The sequence below is a fragment of the Sander vitreus genome, chromosome 2, assembly GCF_031162955.1.
Source record: "Sander vitreus isolate 19-12246 chromosome 2, sanVit1, whole genome shotgun sequence".
Classification (NCBI taxonomy): Eukaryota; Metazoa; Chordata; class Actinopteri; order Perciformes; family Percidae; genus Sander; species Sander vitreus.
The window spans coordinates 11,219,643-11,236,225 of record NC_135856.1 but is presented as its reverse complement, the minus strand read 5'-3'; the positions used below and the strand labels follow the sequence as shown (position 1 = coordinate 11,236,225).

General features: G+C 42.0%; 1 protein-coding gene across 4 annotated transcripts; it reads right to left on the bottom strand.

Moving 5' to 3' along the window:
• Positions 1-1,690: 1,690 nt before the first annotated feature.
• Positions 1,691-16,363, bottom strand: mafgb (v-maf avian musculoaponeurotic fibrosarcoma oncogene homolog Gb). 4 transcript variants are annotated; one of them, XM_078277303.1, is made up of 3 exons: positions 16,103-16,363; positions 2,612-2,677; positions 1,691-2,525 (listed from the first exon to the last, which is right to left on the bottom strand). In XM_078277303.1, exons 2-3 carry the CDS (start codon positions 2,645-2,647, stop codon positions 2,037-2,039), a joined length of 525 nt encoding a protein of 174 aa, XP_078133429.1. In that variant the 5' UTR covers positions 2,648-2,677; positions 16,103-16,363; the 3' UTR covers positions 1,691-2,036. The 4 variants fall into 4 exon arrangements, with proteins under 4 accessions (XP_078133429.1, XP_078133438.1, XP_078133412.1 ...); XM_078277312.1 differs by lacking the exon at positions 16,103-16,363 and adding an exon at positions 15,393-15,978; XM_078277286.1 differs by lacking the exon at positions 16,103-16,363 and adding an exon at positions 3,164-3,561.
• Between the last annotated feature and the right edge of the window lie 220 nt (positions 16,364-16,583).

The following is a 16,583-nucleotide window of genomic DNA, read 5'->3' as shown; positions in this document are numbered from 1 at the left end:
TAGTTCACGGTTACACACACGTGCCTAGTCACTAGAGAAAAAACAAAGCTATTCAGTAGTTAAGCCACTTTTGGTACAATTGCAAAATAGAGAGATACTGTATATCAAACAGATTTTGTTATACCTTTTTTTTTTTTTTTTTTTAACAGGTTGTTACAAACAATGCAAAGATAATTGTCTTTATAAAATTTCAGACTCTACCATACAGATACAGATTCTTGGGAGTATAGAACACCACGTAAGACTACTTTTTTTTTTTTTTTTATGGTAAAACTCGTGTGAAATGACATCCCATTTGTGTGACTGGAAATTTAGAGAAATATCTTTGTTGTCCTTGCTGGCGGAGTGCATTGTCAGTTATCACCCTTGCACTTGCAAAGTGAGCTTTGTGGTTAAAAGCAAGATGAATGCAACACAAACCACTTTGATTTGAGGCAAGAATGTTGCTGTAGGTGTAATTACCTAGATTTCTGAGTCAGTAGCCAATCAAATTCATAAACATGCAAACCAAGTCAAGTCATTAACAGAAAACAGAAATATGGACTTTTACTCAACAGAACATTAACTTTCTTAAAAAAAAAAGAAGCATGTTTTGTGGAAGGAGATGGAGCGCTTTTGCAGACCCTTTTTGTGTTTTTCTTTAAGTAAATGAACTGCCAAGTCACATAAATGGGTGTTATAAATATTATTAATCCTGCTACTACACAGCTCATACAACAACACACAGCCAGAGTTAAATGCTGTCACAACCTGATTCCTGATTGGTCAGGGTTTCACATTTAGCACAGGTATAAGCAAACACCTGCATTGAATCTTCACCGTCCTTTCACAATTCCCAACGTCCTCTCTACTTCTTCTTGATGCATATCATTAGGAGACCAAGGCACTTGCCCTTCCAATTTTCTTGAATATACTTAGAGGACTTCAAACAGACAGCTCTGGTGTTCAAAAGACCATTTCCCTGAAAATTCCTACAAATATACTGACTTCCAGTAGCTTTATCCCCTTTTCTCTCTATAGTATGTTGTGTTTAGTTTTTGGTAAATATCAATTGCTTTATCCCCTCTCTTTCTGTTAGATCCAGGAAGTACTGTGTGCAATGATGGAAACCAGTCGGAATTGAAAAATGGAAGGACAGAGAAAGAATAGGTAAGAGAAAGAGAGCTGGACAGAGAAAGTGAAGAGACCGTAGTAAAAATACAGCTAACTAAATATAGTAATACCAAAACGAACACGCGCCACAGAATTTCACAGAATTCCTGATATATAACAATTGACACACAGAGAATACACTTTGGACCTCATGTGAATGACAACACAGTACAAAACAGTAGAAATACAGTTACCACCATTGTGTAATATATGTTTTTCTATAGTACTTTTCTGAAAAGGTTCTTGGCTATGGTGGAGCATGATGGGACTTCTCTTCAGCCACTGAAATCAGCAGGTCACATCAAATCTTGTGGATTCTTTTGGAACTCAGGGACCCAACACTGACTTCTATAACTAACGCACTAATACCGTCTTTCTGATTCTAATACATATGTAATGCATGTGTTAGAATATAATTTAGTGGGTGTAGCGAATTTAAATGTTTTACATCTTGGTTCGGGCAATCGACCACTTTAAATTCTTACACTCTTACAGATATCTCGATCTACCAGCAGTAAAACTTGACTGATTTTAATTATTTATTTTTTTTTTTTCTGCTGGCCTGGAATAAAATTAATCTCAAATAATTCTTTGACTTTTCCAGGCTTTCAGTGACCGTAGGAACCCTGTGTATCTGTCCTGTGCTAAATGATCACGCGCTGACCGAGGACTTGCATCTTTATAGTCTCAATAATCTTCCTCTGCTTCCATCCTTTCCTTCACCTGCACTGAACTGAGACAGGTGACGGGCACATGCCGAGGCGATGTGATCAAGACTGCCCAGCTGTCAGTGCAGGTGGAGGAGAGGTGGCCAGCAGAGAAGAAGAATTACTCTGTTGCAGCTGAACTCCATCCCGACACACCCTCATCTATCTTCCCCTCCCTCAAGACCGTGCATCTGTTTTTGACTTCACTATTGTAATCACGCTCGTCGCTGTTGCCATCTTACCCGGTATGAGTGGGCCAATGACTGATGATGCCATCCCTCCCCCTCCTCCTCCTCCCACCCCAGCTCTCACCCCGACCCCGACAGTGGGGCTCCTTGCCACAGTCCTGGCAAAGGTCTGTAACGCCTCGTACTTAGACCTCAGAGCGTCCAGCTCCACGCGCATCGAAGCATTCTCATTGGCCAGTTTGTCCACCTCCTGCTGCAGCTGGGTCTTCTGCTTCTCCAGCTCCTCCTTCTGAGTGACTCGCTTCACTCGGCAGCTGGCGGCGTAGCCCCGGTTCTTTAGGGTGCGCCGCCGTTGTTTCAGTTGCAGGATCTCTTCTTTGGTGAGCCCTCTGAGGTGCTGGTTCAGCTCCCGCACTGACATGGTCACCAGCTCGTCGTCTGTGAGGCTGGTGCCATTCTCCCCCGGCTCACGCTTCACCTGGAGGGAACGGGAGGAAGAAGAGGAGTGAGACAGAGCAACATATCAAACACAGAGAATCCAGCGTAAAATGTGCACTCTCTTACCTTCAAGGCTTTATTTCCTTTGTTAGTCGTCGTCATGCCACAAGTGCCTTGCTCTTCTGAACAGACCTACAGACACGCAAGAGAATACAAAACATAAGCAAACAAACAACATAAAAGACAGCTGAAGTGCTGTGTGAAGCCAGTTAACAGAGTAATAGCATTTAAAAAAAGACGATCACTGTGATTAAGAACCATAACAGTTCCTAACAGTTCAATAAGAACTTTAAGTGTGTGTCAATACCCACCTGGACCAAATTGAAATCTACTGTTGGAGCACTCTGTGAGCATGGTACAGTACCATGCATCTGTGTCACAGTGCAGGAGTGAAAGTGACACACAAATAGCTTTTCTTAGAATTTCCCTGACTTCCTGTTTCCTGGTGGTTACACTGACAGTGCCCACTACCTTTGTGTTGTTGAACTCTTATTGGTTGGCGCTAGGCCAACAGGAATGAAGTGAGCATAAAGAAGAAGAAGAAGTGGTAGAATTTGTGGGAAAGACTCCAGGGGAAAACCAACTGTTAGAGCTCTAACCACACACACACACACACACCTTATCCAAGACTTGACAGCAGAGAAGTAGAAAAATGGATATAGACCTACACCTACTAGGGATGAAAATGAAGGCAAACCAAATATAGTGATGTATATACATTTGTACCAAAAGGGGAAACAAAAGACAAAAGGAATGAGACAAAACAGTGTGAATCAGAAGTCAACAAAGCGGGAGCCTGGAAGTGCAAAAGATGAGATCAGTCCTTAGAGCGCACAGCTCCACAGATGAGCATCTCCACACGCTCTCAATGAGATGCTTTGTATGGTGCGTTGGTCTGGCTCTCATCTCTCAGACCTGTGTGTGTGTGTGTGTGTGTGTGTGTGTGTGTGTGTGTGTGTGTGTGTGTGTGTGTGTGTGTGTGTGTGTGTGTGTGTGTGTGTGTGTTGAAGGGCGACTATTGTTGCCGCTGCTGAGCGATCATCATGAGACCAGTCATGATGACTCAGCAGATTCCTGATCTCACTCTCTCACCCCTTCTTCCCCCCCCCCTCTCTCTCTCTCTCTCTCCTCTCCTGCTGCACAAATTTCTGCTCTCCTCACTTTCACTATCACATTTTAATCCCTCCCTCATTGTTTTTACACCACTTACTAACCTCTAACTCCTTTACCAAAAGGTGAGGATTTGCCCCAAACAGCAGCAGGCTGAGGAAAGCCTACAGGGCACGAGGGGGGGGCGGATCAACAAGAGGACATGCTTGCATGCGATTGGCCAAATGCGGTTGTCTTCAAAGTATTAGCCAAACCCTCACACCTGATACTGCTGAATCAAAAGTTTAGTAAAAAAACAATTTGCTGATTAAAGGCAGTCTGTTGTATTCATGTATGCATTTATACTTTTATGTATTTCAGACTAGGGCCACTTTAAAAAAAAGTAAGAAGTCATAGTTCCTTAGTCATTCACAAGTTGGGTAATTTCAAAAGCTCCTTGTTATAGGGAAGTGATGACACGTGTCTGTTCTCGTTTTATTCTTATTCTTTTCTGTCAAAAGGCACCGCACTGAGCGTGCTAGTGAACCTCCCCCACAATGCACCACTGTCTGTCTGTGATGAGTGTTTGTGCAGGCGCTGCCACATATCCTAGTTATAAATAGCTGTAGATCACAGAAAAACATCCGCTAAACGCACATACAAGTAATCATCCATGCACACAACATGTGCTAAATGCACAGCAAGTCAAAATTCTGTCAGAAATTCAGTGAAATTATGAAGAATATAGAAAAAGAGCCATGCTACACTTTCCCTCACACAGGAAAAGTGTTCAAAGCATTTAACTTCAGCACTTTAGGTACTCCTTAATCGGTCAGTTAATTCAATTTTAAATTGGGCTTTTATTTAACTGTGTATATGCAGAGCTTATTCCATCCTCATGTACAACTGCAGTCTTGCATTTTGTTGGGATGCAGCCTCCCACAGCTGGAGGTGCATCGTCGCACAATAGATGGATCAAAGACATGAAGACTGAGGGTGGCTGTTGGGGGTGGGGGTGGAGAAGAGAGGGGGGAGAGGGAAAACAAGGGTAAAAAGGAGGCTGCTTTTCAGCCAGGCACTGGTTTATTTCCCCTGTGCCCAACCCCCCATAACCCCATCTACATACTGTAACTGTAAACAAAAAGCATGCCAGCAAGCACATACATACATACATACATACATACATACATACACACACACACATCCCCCTGCTGCCATGCCAGTGGGGTACAATAAAACACACTTGCCTGCAAGCACACAAAAGTGCAATTGTAGTTATGTTTAAAGTGCTAAACTGCTTGATAAGTGTGGACATTGAGCTTACTGTGCATGCATGGTTCAGAGGTTTTATTCCATACTTAACACATTCATAAATGTCTTAGATAAGAGCAACTAGCAAATGTAATTACTGCAGGTGCACAAAAGGTACCTGTAGTATCTATAGCTATACCGGTGCAGCTCCTTCCTAATTATTTTTACTATCTGCAATTGCCTTAGTTTCAGATAGTATGGCTTACTTTTGATGGCATGGCCATTGCAGTTATAACCATCAATCACTGTCTGTGGTTTGTAAATGTTTTCAGTAAAAATGAAAAACACTCTGGTTATAAAATGTACCAGATTTAGCTATGAACAAAAATAAAAGTAACTGTTGGATCTGATCATAAGATAATCCAACTATGTTACACTGATAAGTTAAAAAAGGATAGCATCTGTGCAATGACTACAGCTAATAATTATTGTTTTATCGATTAATCTGCCACTTATTAGGGCATCCTTGTAGCTGAATTTATACCACATAACCACAACGTCCTCGGTACAGTTTTGGACGATTGTTGCGTTACGATTGAATGTCATATTTCTCTCTCTATTCCCTCGTTTCCTGTCTGTTGCTATACAATCACCTGTCCAAAGGCAAAAATGTCCTAAGAAATCTTAAAAGGCTGCCAATTACTTTTTCAATTAACCAATCAGTCGTTTAAAATGAATGACTAAAAGAGAATCTCAGCCTCTCAGTCTTAAGTAGCATCTGTTCACATTTGAGGAGCTTTAGCTTGTTGATTTTTGGTGCTTTTTGCTTTAAAACATATTGATATAGCTAGAGTAGTGGTTGTAGGGGTTGTTAGCACTGTGAAGTAGGACAGTATACTAAGTTTGAGGCTATTTCATCAAGGTTAGACAACAAAAAACCGGACCTACACCACAACATGAAATGGCAATAAACTGTGTGTGTGTGTGTGTGTGTGTGTGTGTGTGTGTGTGTGTGTGTCTCAGGCCATGTGTAAGTCACCCAGGTTAAGGATCATCTGCTGAGCAAAGGCATCGCCATTCATCTTAGGTGTATACACCCACCCACACATACACACACGTATGCACAAACACACACACACACACACATAGTGCCAGAGGTGTCCTTCCCATAATGCTTGCGGGGTGGTCGCTGCGGTGTGGTCAATGCCACAGCCACTGTTGCTACAACAGACAGCTTTTTTGCTGTAGCAGGCTGTATTTTTATGGAGCAACCGAAAGAACGCTGACAACTCAAGAGCAGAGCTGCTTACGGTTACAGTGGAGAGACAACACACAGACATACTCACACACACACACACACACACACACACAGAGGACGGGACAGGGATGGAAGAAGATGAGAGAAGTGGTGGAGATGAGTAAAATACGACTAGAAGAAAAGATAAGAAAGTGGGGAGAAAAGAGAGTGAGGAGTTTGTGGGATAGCAAGGTAAAGACAGGCTAGGTAAGAAAGGAGGGGGGGTGCTGGTGGTGGTGAAGGAGGACTGAAAGAATGCTGACGTCTCCAGAGCTGATTAGCGTTACAGCGGAGACATCACACCCACAGCCGAGAAAAATGCTGAGTATGTAGGGAGGACGGGGTGGGGGAGGTGACAAGGGAGAAAGAAGAGAGGAAAAAGAGAGAGGCAAGTGAGTAGGAAGGAGGAAGAGGAGGGAGACAGAGGTGGGGATGGAGCGAGGAACGCCGATGAGGAGGAACAGGATGGGGGGGGCAGAGAAGGAGGAAGAAGAGGGGGTGGGAAAGCGTTTGTGTGAAAATGCATCCTCAACACATTTGTAAGAGCTTAGCTGTTGGGTACGAAGGGGGGGTGTAGGGGGGAGAGAGAGAGAAGGGAGGGAGGAATGGATGGACGGGGATTGGGGTCAAAAAAAAAACCGACCACGACTAAAACCTCCAATTAGAAAAGTTCTGAAGCTGATCCAGTGCAATGAAACTACTGCTGACCATCTCTCGCTCTCTCCCAACCTTTTGCTTTCTGAGACACACACACACACACACACACACACACACACACACACACAGTCCTGGAAAAAGGATGAAAACGAGAGTAATAGTGTGGCAGAAGGTGAATACAGTGATCATGAGGTTTATAAAGATAGATTAAAGAGCACAAGGAACTGCACAAGACATAAAGCATGACTCCTTTCTCTTCATGTAGTGCAGACAAACAGGATGATGAACTCTGTATGTGTGTGTGTGTGTGTGTGTGTGTGTGTGTGTGTGTGTGTGTGTCTTCAGACAGAGCTCTAATTAATCTCGTTTGAGAGCACCTTTTGCTCCAGCCACTGCCGCCACACAGAGAGGACTTTCTTAGAATGAGACCTTTCTTAGAATGAGACCGTCTACTTAAAGCTGGTGGCATGCTGCACAGACACACACACACACATACACAGAGTAAAATAAATAACCAGATTAGATGCTTCAAAAACGACCCAGGGGCTGGTGCATGTGGGTGTACGTGAGAATAAACAAGCTAGCATATAGAGAATGATCAAGAATAGACTGTAAAGAGCCACAAGTCAGTGGTGATGCAGTGGCAAGTCTGTCTTTATTGAATAAACCAACATAACAACTGCCTTAACTGTGCCTCCTCCCTCAGGCAACTCTCTGAGCAATAATAGAGAACACACAGTATGGCAGCCGAGTGAGGCGGTGAAGACACAGAGAGGACATGATGGAAAGACTTAAAGAGAGCAAAATGTTGGGACCGTGAATTAAAACCTTGGAACGCCACAATACTGGGCTCCTGGCTGCAGTCCACCTTGGCTTTGTTATAAAATAAAATAAAAGAGGGAGCAGTTCTCATTGATCTAATGTGGGCCGAGGGTGTTGAGGGAGTTGGTAAATAATTAACGATGAGCACTGTGTGGAGGCTAATTGAGAATTAGGAATCAGATCAGCGATAATGGCAACCTATAGAGAGGGGGCAGGCTCACAGCAGATACACGGGGGCCATGGGGAGAGGGTGAAGAGCTGAAGAGAGAGGGGGAGAAAAGACACCCCAGTTTCAGCCGTGCGTGTGGAGAAGGAGCAGGGGGCTATTATCTAGGAGGTATGCAGAGCGTGAAATAAGCATGATAACACAGACAGAGAGGGGAGGAAGAGGAGATGGAGAAAACAAGGAAAAGAATTGCAAAGAAGCAAGAGCCTGGCCCCTTATATGCATATTATAATATACTATGGCAGGAGAAGAGCGATCACTTTCACACTTTTCTGAGAGTTCAAAAAGGGTATTGTGTGTGTTTGTGTGTGTGTGCGCACGCTGGTTAAGTGTGCGCTAGATAGTGTTTGTGCAAGTGTGTTATTAAAGGCGAGAAAAAGTCCTGCCGTCGACACGTTTTTCCCATTCCAGGTAGTAAGTCGGAGTGTGATGACAAATTTCCCAACACAAGCAAAAAAAACTGCACTGTCAGGCAATTGAGCTCTGGCTCTTCTTTTTTTTTTGTAAGAAGAGAGAAAGCATGTACCATAGGTTAAGTTGGTTCTCTCTTTGTGTGTGTGTGTGTGTGTGTGTGTGTGTGTGTGTGTATATATATATATATATATATATATATATATATATATATATATATATATATATGTGTGTGTGTGTGTGTGTGTGTGTGTGTGTGTGCGTGAAAAACAGAGGGCTGTGAGGGAGACAGCGATAAGTCAAATGTTTATTTGCCCCAGAAGCTGTACATCCCCCTCGGTCAGCAGTACTAACTCGAGACAAAGAGAAAGTTTTGGTTCAGTAGCAAAGTAAGCGTGGTGTGACTCTGTGGGGATGCATTTGTCATTATCAGTCTCATGAATGAGGAAATATCATCAGAAGTGTATAGTTATGTCCAGAAAGAGGAGATGTGTTTGTAGCTCATGGAGGTGTCATGGAGAGCAGCGGCCTTTTGCACTGGGACGTTCCTAGTGACCATTTTAAGGTTTCTCATTTGCTGCCACTCATTTAAGATGGTATGACAGGCATTATGGTACACAAAAAATGTGGGCACACTCTATAACAATGTCTCTTTTCCTTCATACAGTTAGTTTAGTTTGTTCCTCTGATTGCCAAACATTTATAACAAGACATCTTCTAGCAGCACACGTACAAAACCAAAATAACCAATTATAATGTGATATATACTTCTATGTTTATGTAGAACAATTCAAATTAGACATGCCTCAAAAAAAGCAGAAGAAAGTTAATAACTTAAAGTTAATCCTGATAAGACGTTTGTGTTTGTGCATCATCCAAATGTATTTTTGTGTTGTTTAATCTTACTTAATAGTATATTGCACGGTTTCCAGTACAAAGGACAACAGAAATCAAAATGAAACTCATTTTTTACTTCCGTTTTTGTTATCTTCCAGGTTTGTCAGCTTTAGAGCTGAAGGAATAGGTTGATAAATCAATTAGTGAATCAATCGAAAATGAATCTACAGCAAACTTGTTCTTTAAGAAAATAGGACAACAATTCACTGGTTACAGCTTCTAACATGAATATTTTCAGCTTTTCTCAGTCTTCTATGTTAGTAAATTGAATGTCTTTGAGTTTTGAACTGTTGGTCAGACAAAGTCAGACATTTGAAGATCATATTGTGATGAATACTTTTGTGTATTTTCTGGCATTTCATAGACAAAACAACTAGTAATCGATTAAATAAAAAAAACTTAGAAGATGAATCGATAATTAAAATAATCTTTAGCTGCAGCCCTTGTCAGCTTTGTCTACAGAGGTCAAACAGACACAGAGTGGATAAAAAGGCTTCTGTATTATGGGAGTTAAATAATAAGCATCCAAAGATGATCAACATAACCCTAATCAGGTGTAATGGTTAAAAGGTTAAGTCAGTTATACCTAGGGTTGCAAAGGGGCGGAAATTTTACAGTAAATTTCCAGAAACTTTCCATGGAAAGTTTAGCTGGGAAATTTTGGAAACATTCCAATTTGGAAACTTTCATGGAAATTAATAGTTAAATTAATAGAAATTGCTTTCCATGGAAACATTCCAATTTTGATTTACTATGGTTAGTGGGCTATACAATTAACACACATAGGTAAATAATAGCAATGGGTTATGTATAACCCCCCCCCAAAAAAAAGTATGTAGTAGCCTATGCTGATTACTGCGTGTGTGCATGTCATTGACGAATATAGGGAGGACATTGAACTGAAGTTGCATTAAATCAGGTTGTTTTAACCAAGATTATGTTGCAAGATGGGTTTTTTCCAACTACATTTAAGTTCCCTGTTATAGACTAACAGTATTAGAACAAGCAATATTAAAAATATCCAGTTTATTCCCATTAATTCCCATTTATTCCTGTTAATTCCCATGGAAAGTTTCCAACTTTGAAAATTCCCCATCAGTTACATTCGATCACTCTGAGGGTTTAATTTGATCTGTTAAAGAAGCATCTATTTTGAGTCAGATCAGCTCTGATGTAAAGTTTCCAAACTAGGCTTTAATGTGAACAGGGAAATGAGAACTCAGCAGAGAACTGTTGCTGAGTGGAACTAATGTAATGCCACAGGTGAATGCAAAGAGCTGGTGCCACATTTGAGGCACTCACATATCTTTGTGCCCTCTCTTTTATCCTTGGCATTGATCCACACGGTGTGTATGTGTTTTTTTATTTAAAAAGGTTTAAAAATGCATACCACAATGCTGGGATCGTCACACTGCAGTTAAAAAATGCTGCAATTTGGCGCATAGAGATGATGCAACTGGCAGACAACTGCTGGTATCGATACTCCTGTTACCAGGGCCTTGCATCTCCACGGCTACTATTCCCAATATCTCAACACTGCATGCAAAACAAAACCACTGCTCTGGTATGGAGTGTATGTGTTTCTATTTGTGCATGTGTGGAAACAAGTAGTCTCCTTTAACTAGGGCCTTCTCAAAAACCTCCAAAATAACTCAAAAGGTCCTTGGAGGGAAAACACGAGAAGTTGACTCAGATTGCTGATCACAGAGTTGAGATTTTTGGTACAGAAAAGCAGCTTTGTAATATTGGTGTTTGAACAAATTTTAGGACAGAAGGTTGGATCAGTAATTTGAGCTACTGAACCTAAACATGTTTTCCATTTCCAAATCCTTTTGACTTCCCTTGCAATGGGATTTATCTTGCTTCGTACATTTTTCGGTTCTCAGTGAGGTTATGTAAATAAGGAGTCAAGACACTTGTGGAGGGAGGGTACCACACACACACACACACACACACACACACACACACACACACACACACACACACACACACACACACACACGAAAAACAGTGGAGCACAGCAATGATTATGCACCAGATCTGCTTACACCATATTTCATCATTACTGTGGAGAAAAAACACTCAACTATTGATCTGCCCCACTGCTTCCTTTTCTCTCTGCCTCTCTCTCACCCACTCTCCCATTCCATCTTTTACTTATCCCTTTTTACATCTCTCCCGCTCTCAGAAATTTGCAAACATAACAAGACTTTTTTTTAAATGGATCCCAGTAGTAAACAAGACCATAAACATGCAGTAGAAATTATCTCCACAAACACGAAACTCTCACACACACGAGGTGGACACAATATTGCGAACACCTGTGCAATCTAATGCAATCCAGTACTATAACCCTGCAATAAAGTGAATTTTCTTCTTTAATGCAAATCCCAGAGCGCAAGATGGATAAAGAAACAATACAACAGGAACATGTTACTAATGTAGTCTATATCGACGACGTTTCATTTCTGGGATTGTTCAGGTGCCGCCGGAAATTCCGCCGGATGTCCCTCACCTTCCACTTTCTTTGTGTTGGCATTGTAAACTCCAGCCGATTTATGAGGACTATGGTTAACTGCTCCTCAGATCTCTGCAGGGTAAATCCAGACAGCTAGCTAGACTAGCTGTCCAATCTGAGTTTTCTGTTCTAAAACAACTTTTGAACGAGCACTTGTTCCACCAAAACAAGTTCCTTCCCGAGGCTATTTTCCCGAGGCTATTTTCCAGAGGCACCGTCATTGTGTCCTGAGCTTAGCGTCGCCCATGACAGTTGTGATTGGTTTAAAGAAATGCCAATAAACCAGAGCATGTTTTCTCCCATCCCGGAATGCTGTGTGGACTCGCCAGACCCTCCTCCGCAGCGCTGTGGAGGAAGGTCTGGCAATGCGAGGCTAGTTACAATGTAATGCTGTACATTAGGACCAAAATATCATTAACCAGCACCTTAAAATTATAGACTTGAATGAACACCTCATTGACAGTTGAGATTGGGTATTGAACCGTAATAACTTTCACAATGTGTCCGTAGCACTGAGTTTCAAAAACTGTTGAGTACCAGAATGCTTGCTCAGTTTCTTAGTCTTGTTTTCCTATTTTAATAAGATGTTTCCTGAGTGATATTGCAACTTTACTAATTTTAGACTTTTCATTCAAGGAAAGTTATTGTATGGCTGTTCCGTACTGTAAATTATAGGCACCGGTATAAAAAGGTAACGATACTCATCTCTATTGGAAATCAGTAAGACAAAAGGTGAACATTATTAGCTTCACAAGGGTAACATTTATGGCAAGGCTGTGATATTGTATTGCATGTTTGTAAGTGCCCATCCCTTGTAAACTTTTAATAAAACTAGAGCTGAAAGGATTTATTGATTGACTGATAAGTGAAACGACAAAAAAAGTCTGCATATGTCATTATAAACGAAATATTTAGTTGTTTTTTGGACTTTTGGTCATACAAAGCAAGGCATTTGAAGTTTGATTAATTAGTTATAAAACACAAAACAGACAAAGCTTTTAAGACACTAATCCAAACTAACAATTATTTTCATCAGTGATTAATCTGATTGTTATTTTCTCAATAATGAACGTAAAATGCCAAGCGATAGAGAAAAATGTCAATCACAATTTCCTAAAGCCCAAGCTGACATATCTGTTAGTTTGTTTCATCTGCCCAGCAGTCTACAACCCCAAAGATATATCATGAAAAAAAAAACAGTAAATATTCACATTTGAGAAACTTGAACCAGTTCTTTTTTTTAGCATTTTGCTGGGGGAAAAAAAGAGACTTAAACAATGGTTGCAGATTAAATCTCTAATTACTAACTGATATATCAACTTATTGTTTCAGTTCTCAACATGAGTGCATCTCTTCCTCCCAGTATAAACTCCTGTCCTATCTTTACTTCATCACACACCTAGAGGAGGTTTTTATTATATAAACTTGACCCCTGTACATGCAGGGAATCAAACAAGTGTACATGAGCACTCACACACAAACACAATCCTCTGTCCTCTGTTACTTAGGACTTCCTCCTGAAGAGTGAAGCGTCAGAGCAGACATTGTTAAAGGATAGAAAGGAATCAACTGCAAAATGTTGTAATGGCCAACTGATAGTCAAATCACCTCCCATTGCTACGTCTTTCTACATATTGCAACACACACACACACACACACACACCTTAGTGCTTACTGTGCTCGCTCTCTCTCTCTCACACACACAGCCCCTACAGCAACTAGATCTTAGCATCTTATAGGCCTAGGTGTTTTATATCTCCTGCTCTCTCACATGCACACACATACACAAACACACACACACACACACACACACACACACACACACACACGGCAAGGCAAAGAAACTAGCTGTGGTAAGTAACAAGTGAAAACGCCATCTGTCAAGCGAGAGCGCATTTGCTTCGCCTCAGCATTTTCAGGGGAATGCCTTGAAGACAAAAAGGTCCTTGTTCTCAATCTCTCTGCAAATCCCATCTCTCATTCTTCCTCCCTCTTCCTTCATCCCCCTTGCTCCGCGCGCCTTGCCGCTCCGCCACCATCAGCAAAGTTGCACACATAAGCATTGGTCAGCGTTCAATTACCGTGAACACCAGGGAAGGATGGGGAAAGTACTTGACAGAGAAATGCACTTCAAGCACTGATTAAATACTGATACCAAGTATAAAAAAGTTTAGCCCCTTGGTTGTGTGTGTGTGTGTGTGTGTGTGTGTGTGTGTGTGTGTGTGTGTGTGTGTGTGTGTGTGAGAGAGAGAGAGAGACAGTAAGGGGGGGTTGCTCTTCTCTCCAATACAACTGTTTCATCATTATGACCCTCTATTACAGTACTTGCCAACTTGCTTACTACATACTTTTGATACACTCCACAGAGTGCTGACTCTAACTAAAGCTGCTGATATGGAGTCATTAGGGGGTGAAGTTTCTGTTTTTCTTGAGCCCACAGAGCTTCCCTATTACTCTTCAGTGTTTAAGAGTTGCAATAATCATAGGTTGCTACCAGGCAGCAGATAATGGACCATCTACAAGAAATCAATCAAGGATATTCTGTTGCAATGCATTAGAGTTCATTTCCTTTTTTAGCCCCCTGTGTGGGTTCATGAGCAGTCAATGTGCAACATTAACTGACATGGGAATGCCTCCTACCCATCAATTTCATTAGTTTTTCTCCAAGTATATTTAATATTTACACACCAGGATAATTTCTGATTTGTAGACTTTCAGACAAAAGGTGAGTGAGGTCACTAAAAAAAATATGGAGGACAGTATCACTGGCTGTCTGCTTGTGACTGTAAAAAAAATGTTTTATTCAAGTCATAACCCAAAAGTATGAAGAGGTTAATAAACTAAATAATTTACAGCATGATAGTTACCATGCCTGTGTGCACATTCTTCCCATTTGCCCTAAATCCACTTTGACTGAAAATGTATTTGATCCCACTGATTAACCAAACCTCACTGAAAAAAAATTACAAACAAAATTAGCACTGACATTTTAAAACGCACATTCCGCAGCCCACATAAGCTCTCTTTATCCCCTAAATACGTCAAAATCCACTACATGACCGGGCCTATCTATTTCAGAGCCAAACCCCCCCAATACAAACCCAGCTCTGCCGTCCCTCGCGCCAGACCTTTGTCCGCCCGCCTACCGCCGGTGCCATGTTGCCATGGCTCCCTCATGCCTCCGCTCTGCTCGTGCAAACGTTGAGAAATAACAACGTTGTGATGAATCAGCATCTCTGCCGCGAGCCCAGCCGGTCTACAACCGGTCACACCAGGAAATAGACTAATTCTCTCTGTTTGAACCGACAACACAAGTCACTTAAACGTTAAAATGTATCACCCAATGTGAATAGATAGCTACATGAACAGAAGGCCTGTCGTTAGAACAGCGTCTGACACAAAGCAAATGTCAAAACAGTCGCTGAAGCAGTCACTGCAAGCCCTCTCACTAAAGGCTATACTCTCCAGCTAGCCGCTGGGCGTTTGACAGTTATAAATACACTACGACAGCACAGTTTATTGTTGTCACCGGCTTTTTATTCATAACACATTTACTTCAGCAAGCATCGAGTTGACGAAAGGTTACCTTAAGAGTCCGTATAACCACTAGCAAAACAAAAAAAAAAAAAAAAAAAATCCCAGCACACACACTTAACGAACAGCTGATGGCACATCTTACCTGTAAAGAAGCAATACAAGAATCGGTTTGTGAAGCGACAGCGGGAGGCTTCCAGTTTGTGTCCACCGCTGCCGCTTCAGCACCCCGAAGAGAGGACAGTCGGGGAAGCTAACGTTGAGGTTATGTGTTGTTTTCGAAGGTTTCCGCTGTCCTAAGTTGTTGCTCTACCTTAAGGTTTATCCCTAGCTCTCCTTGCGTTCACCTTTCTAAATATCTAGCCATTTAGTAGCCATAAAACAAGGGAATCCCCGGCCATACCAACGGCAAAGAAAGCCGACTTGCTTTCGGACTCCCCGCACGGTCTTCTAATTCCGACACATGGCTTCTTTTTTAAGCTTGACAGCCGTACGCAACGAAACGTACACCCCCTTTGTCTGTGTTAGTATGAAATCCCCGGTTGGTCGGTCGCCGTGACTGTTCGCTCGAACAGACCCGGTCTCTCGGAACCGTATGTGCAGGTGTGGATGACGACTGGATCGTGATGATTCAGCACTACCAGACTGCTGCCCTTTAAACGGCAGCGGCGTTGCTGTGAGTTCGGCTGAGCAGGACAACGAAGCGGCAGCGTCGCACAACGGAACAAGATGCAACACAAGCGCGGCGATAACGGCATGGCAGCGGCGGTGGCATTGCACACTCAGCAAAACAACACCTCTATATTCAGCACTTTTAAAGCAATTTTAATTTTGATTTCGACAAAGCTGACTCACCACAAGTCAAACCGGCGCTTTTCGCCCACCGCACCTTCGAAGGTTGGGTTAGCCGATGGTTGGTCGACCCGGTGTGGAGACAGACAGTTGGAAAAATGTTTTTTTCCGCTCACGCCTTCTCGCAGGTCTACATATATCCACTCCTTCCTCGCTTGTTTTAGTCTATGGTCGGTGGCGCCAGACGTCAACTGATGTTTGGATCACATGGTTTCATTCATGAAGGATCTACGCAACCCGTATTTAAAGAGACATGAGACACTACTACGCTGTGATGGACTGTTGTTAACAACAGTCAGTGTGGAAGGGTGACAAGACAGCCCCACCTCTGTGCATATTTCTAAACTTAGCTAGCACTTAGAGCTAACATTTGAAGTACTTGATTGGCTCCAAAAATAGTAGGCTACAGAGTGATGGAATTAAAAAGAAAACATCTGATACTGTCATTCTTACCATCAGCTTTGGGAAAGTTATATATTTTGTA

Coding starts and splice junctions, on each gene's coding strand:
- mafgb (XM_078277286.1), bottom strand. CDS start 3,265: ATGTATATACATCACTATATTTGGTTTGCCTTCATTTTCATCCCTAGT. Junction 2,678..3,163: donor GCTGTCAAGTCTTGGATAAG/GTGTGTGTGTGT, acceptor GCGTGTCTGTAG/GTCTGTTCAGAAGAGCAAGG. Junction 2,526..2,611: donor AAGGAAATAAAGCCTTGAAG/GTAAGAGAGTGC, acceptor CGTTCCCTCCAG/GTGAAGCGTGAGCCGGGGGA.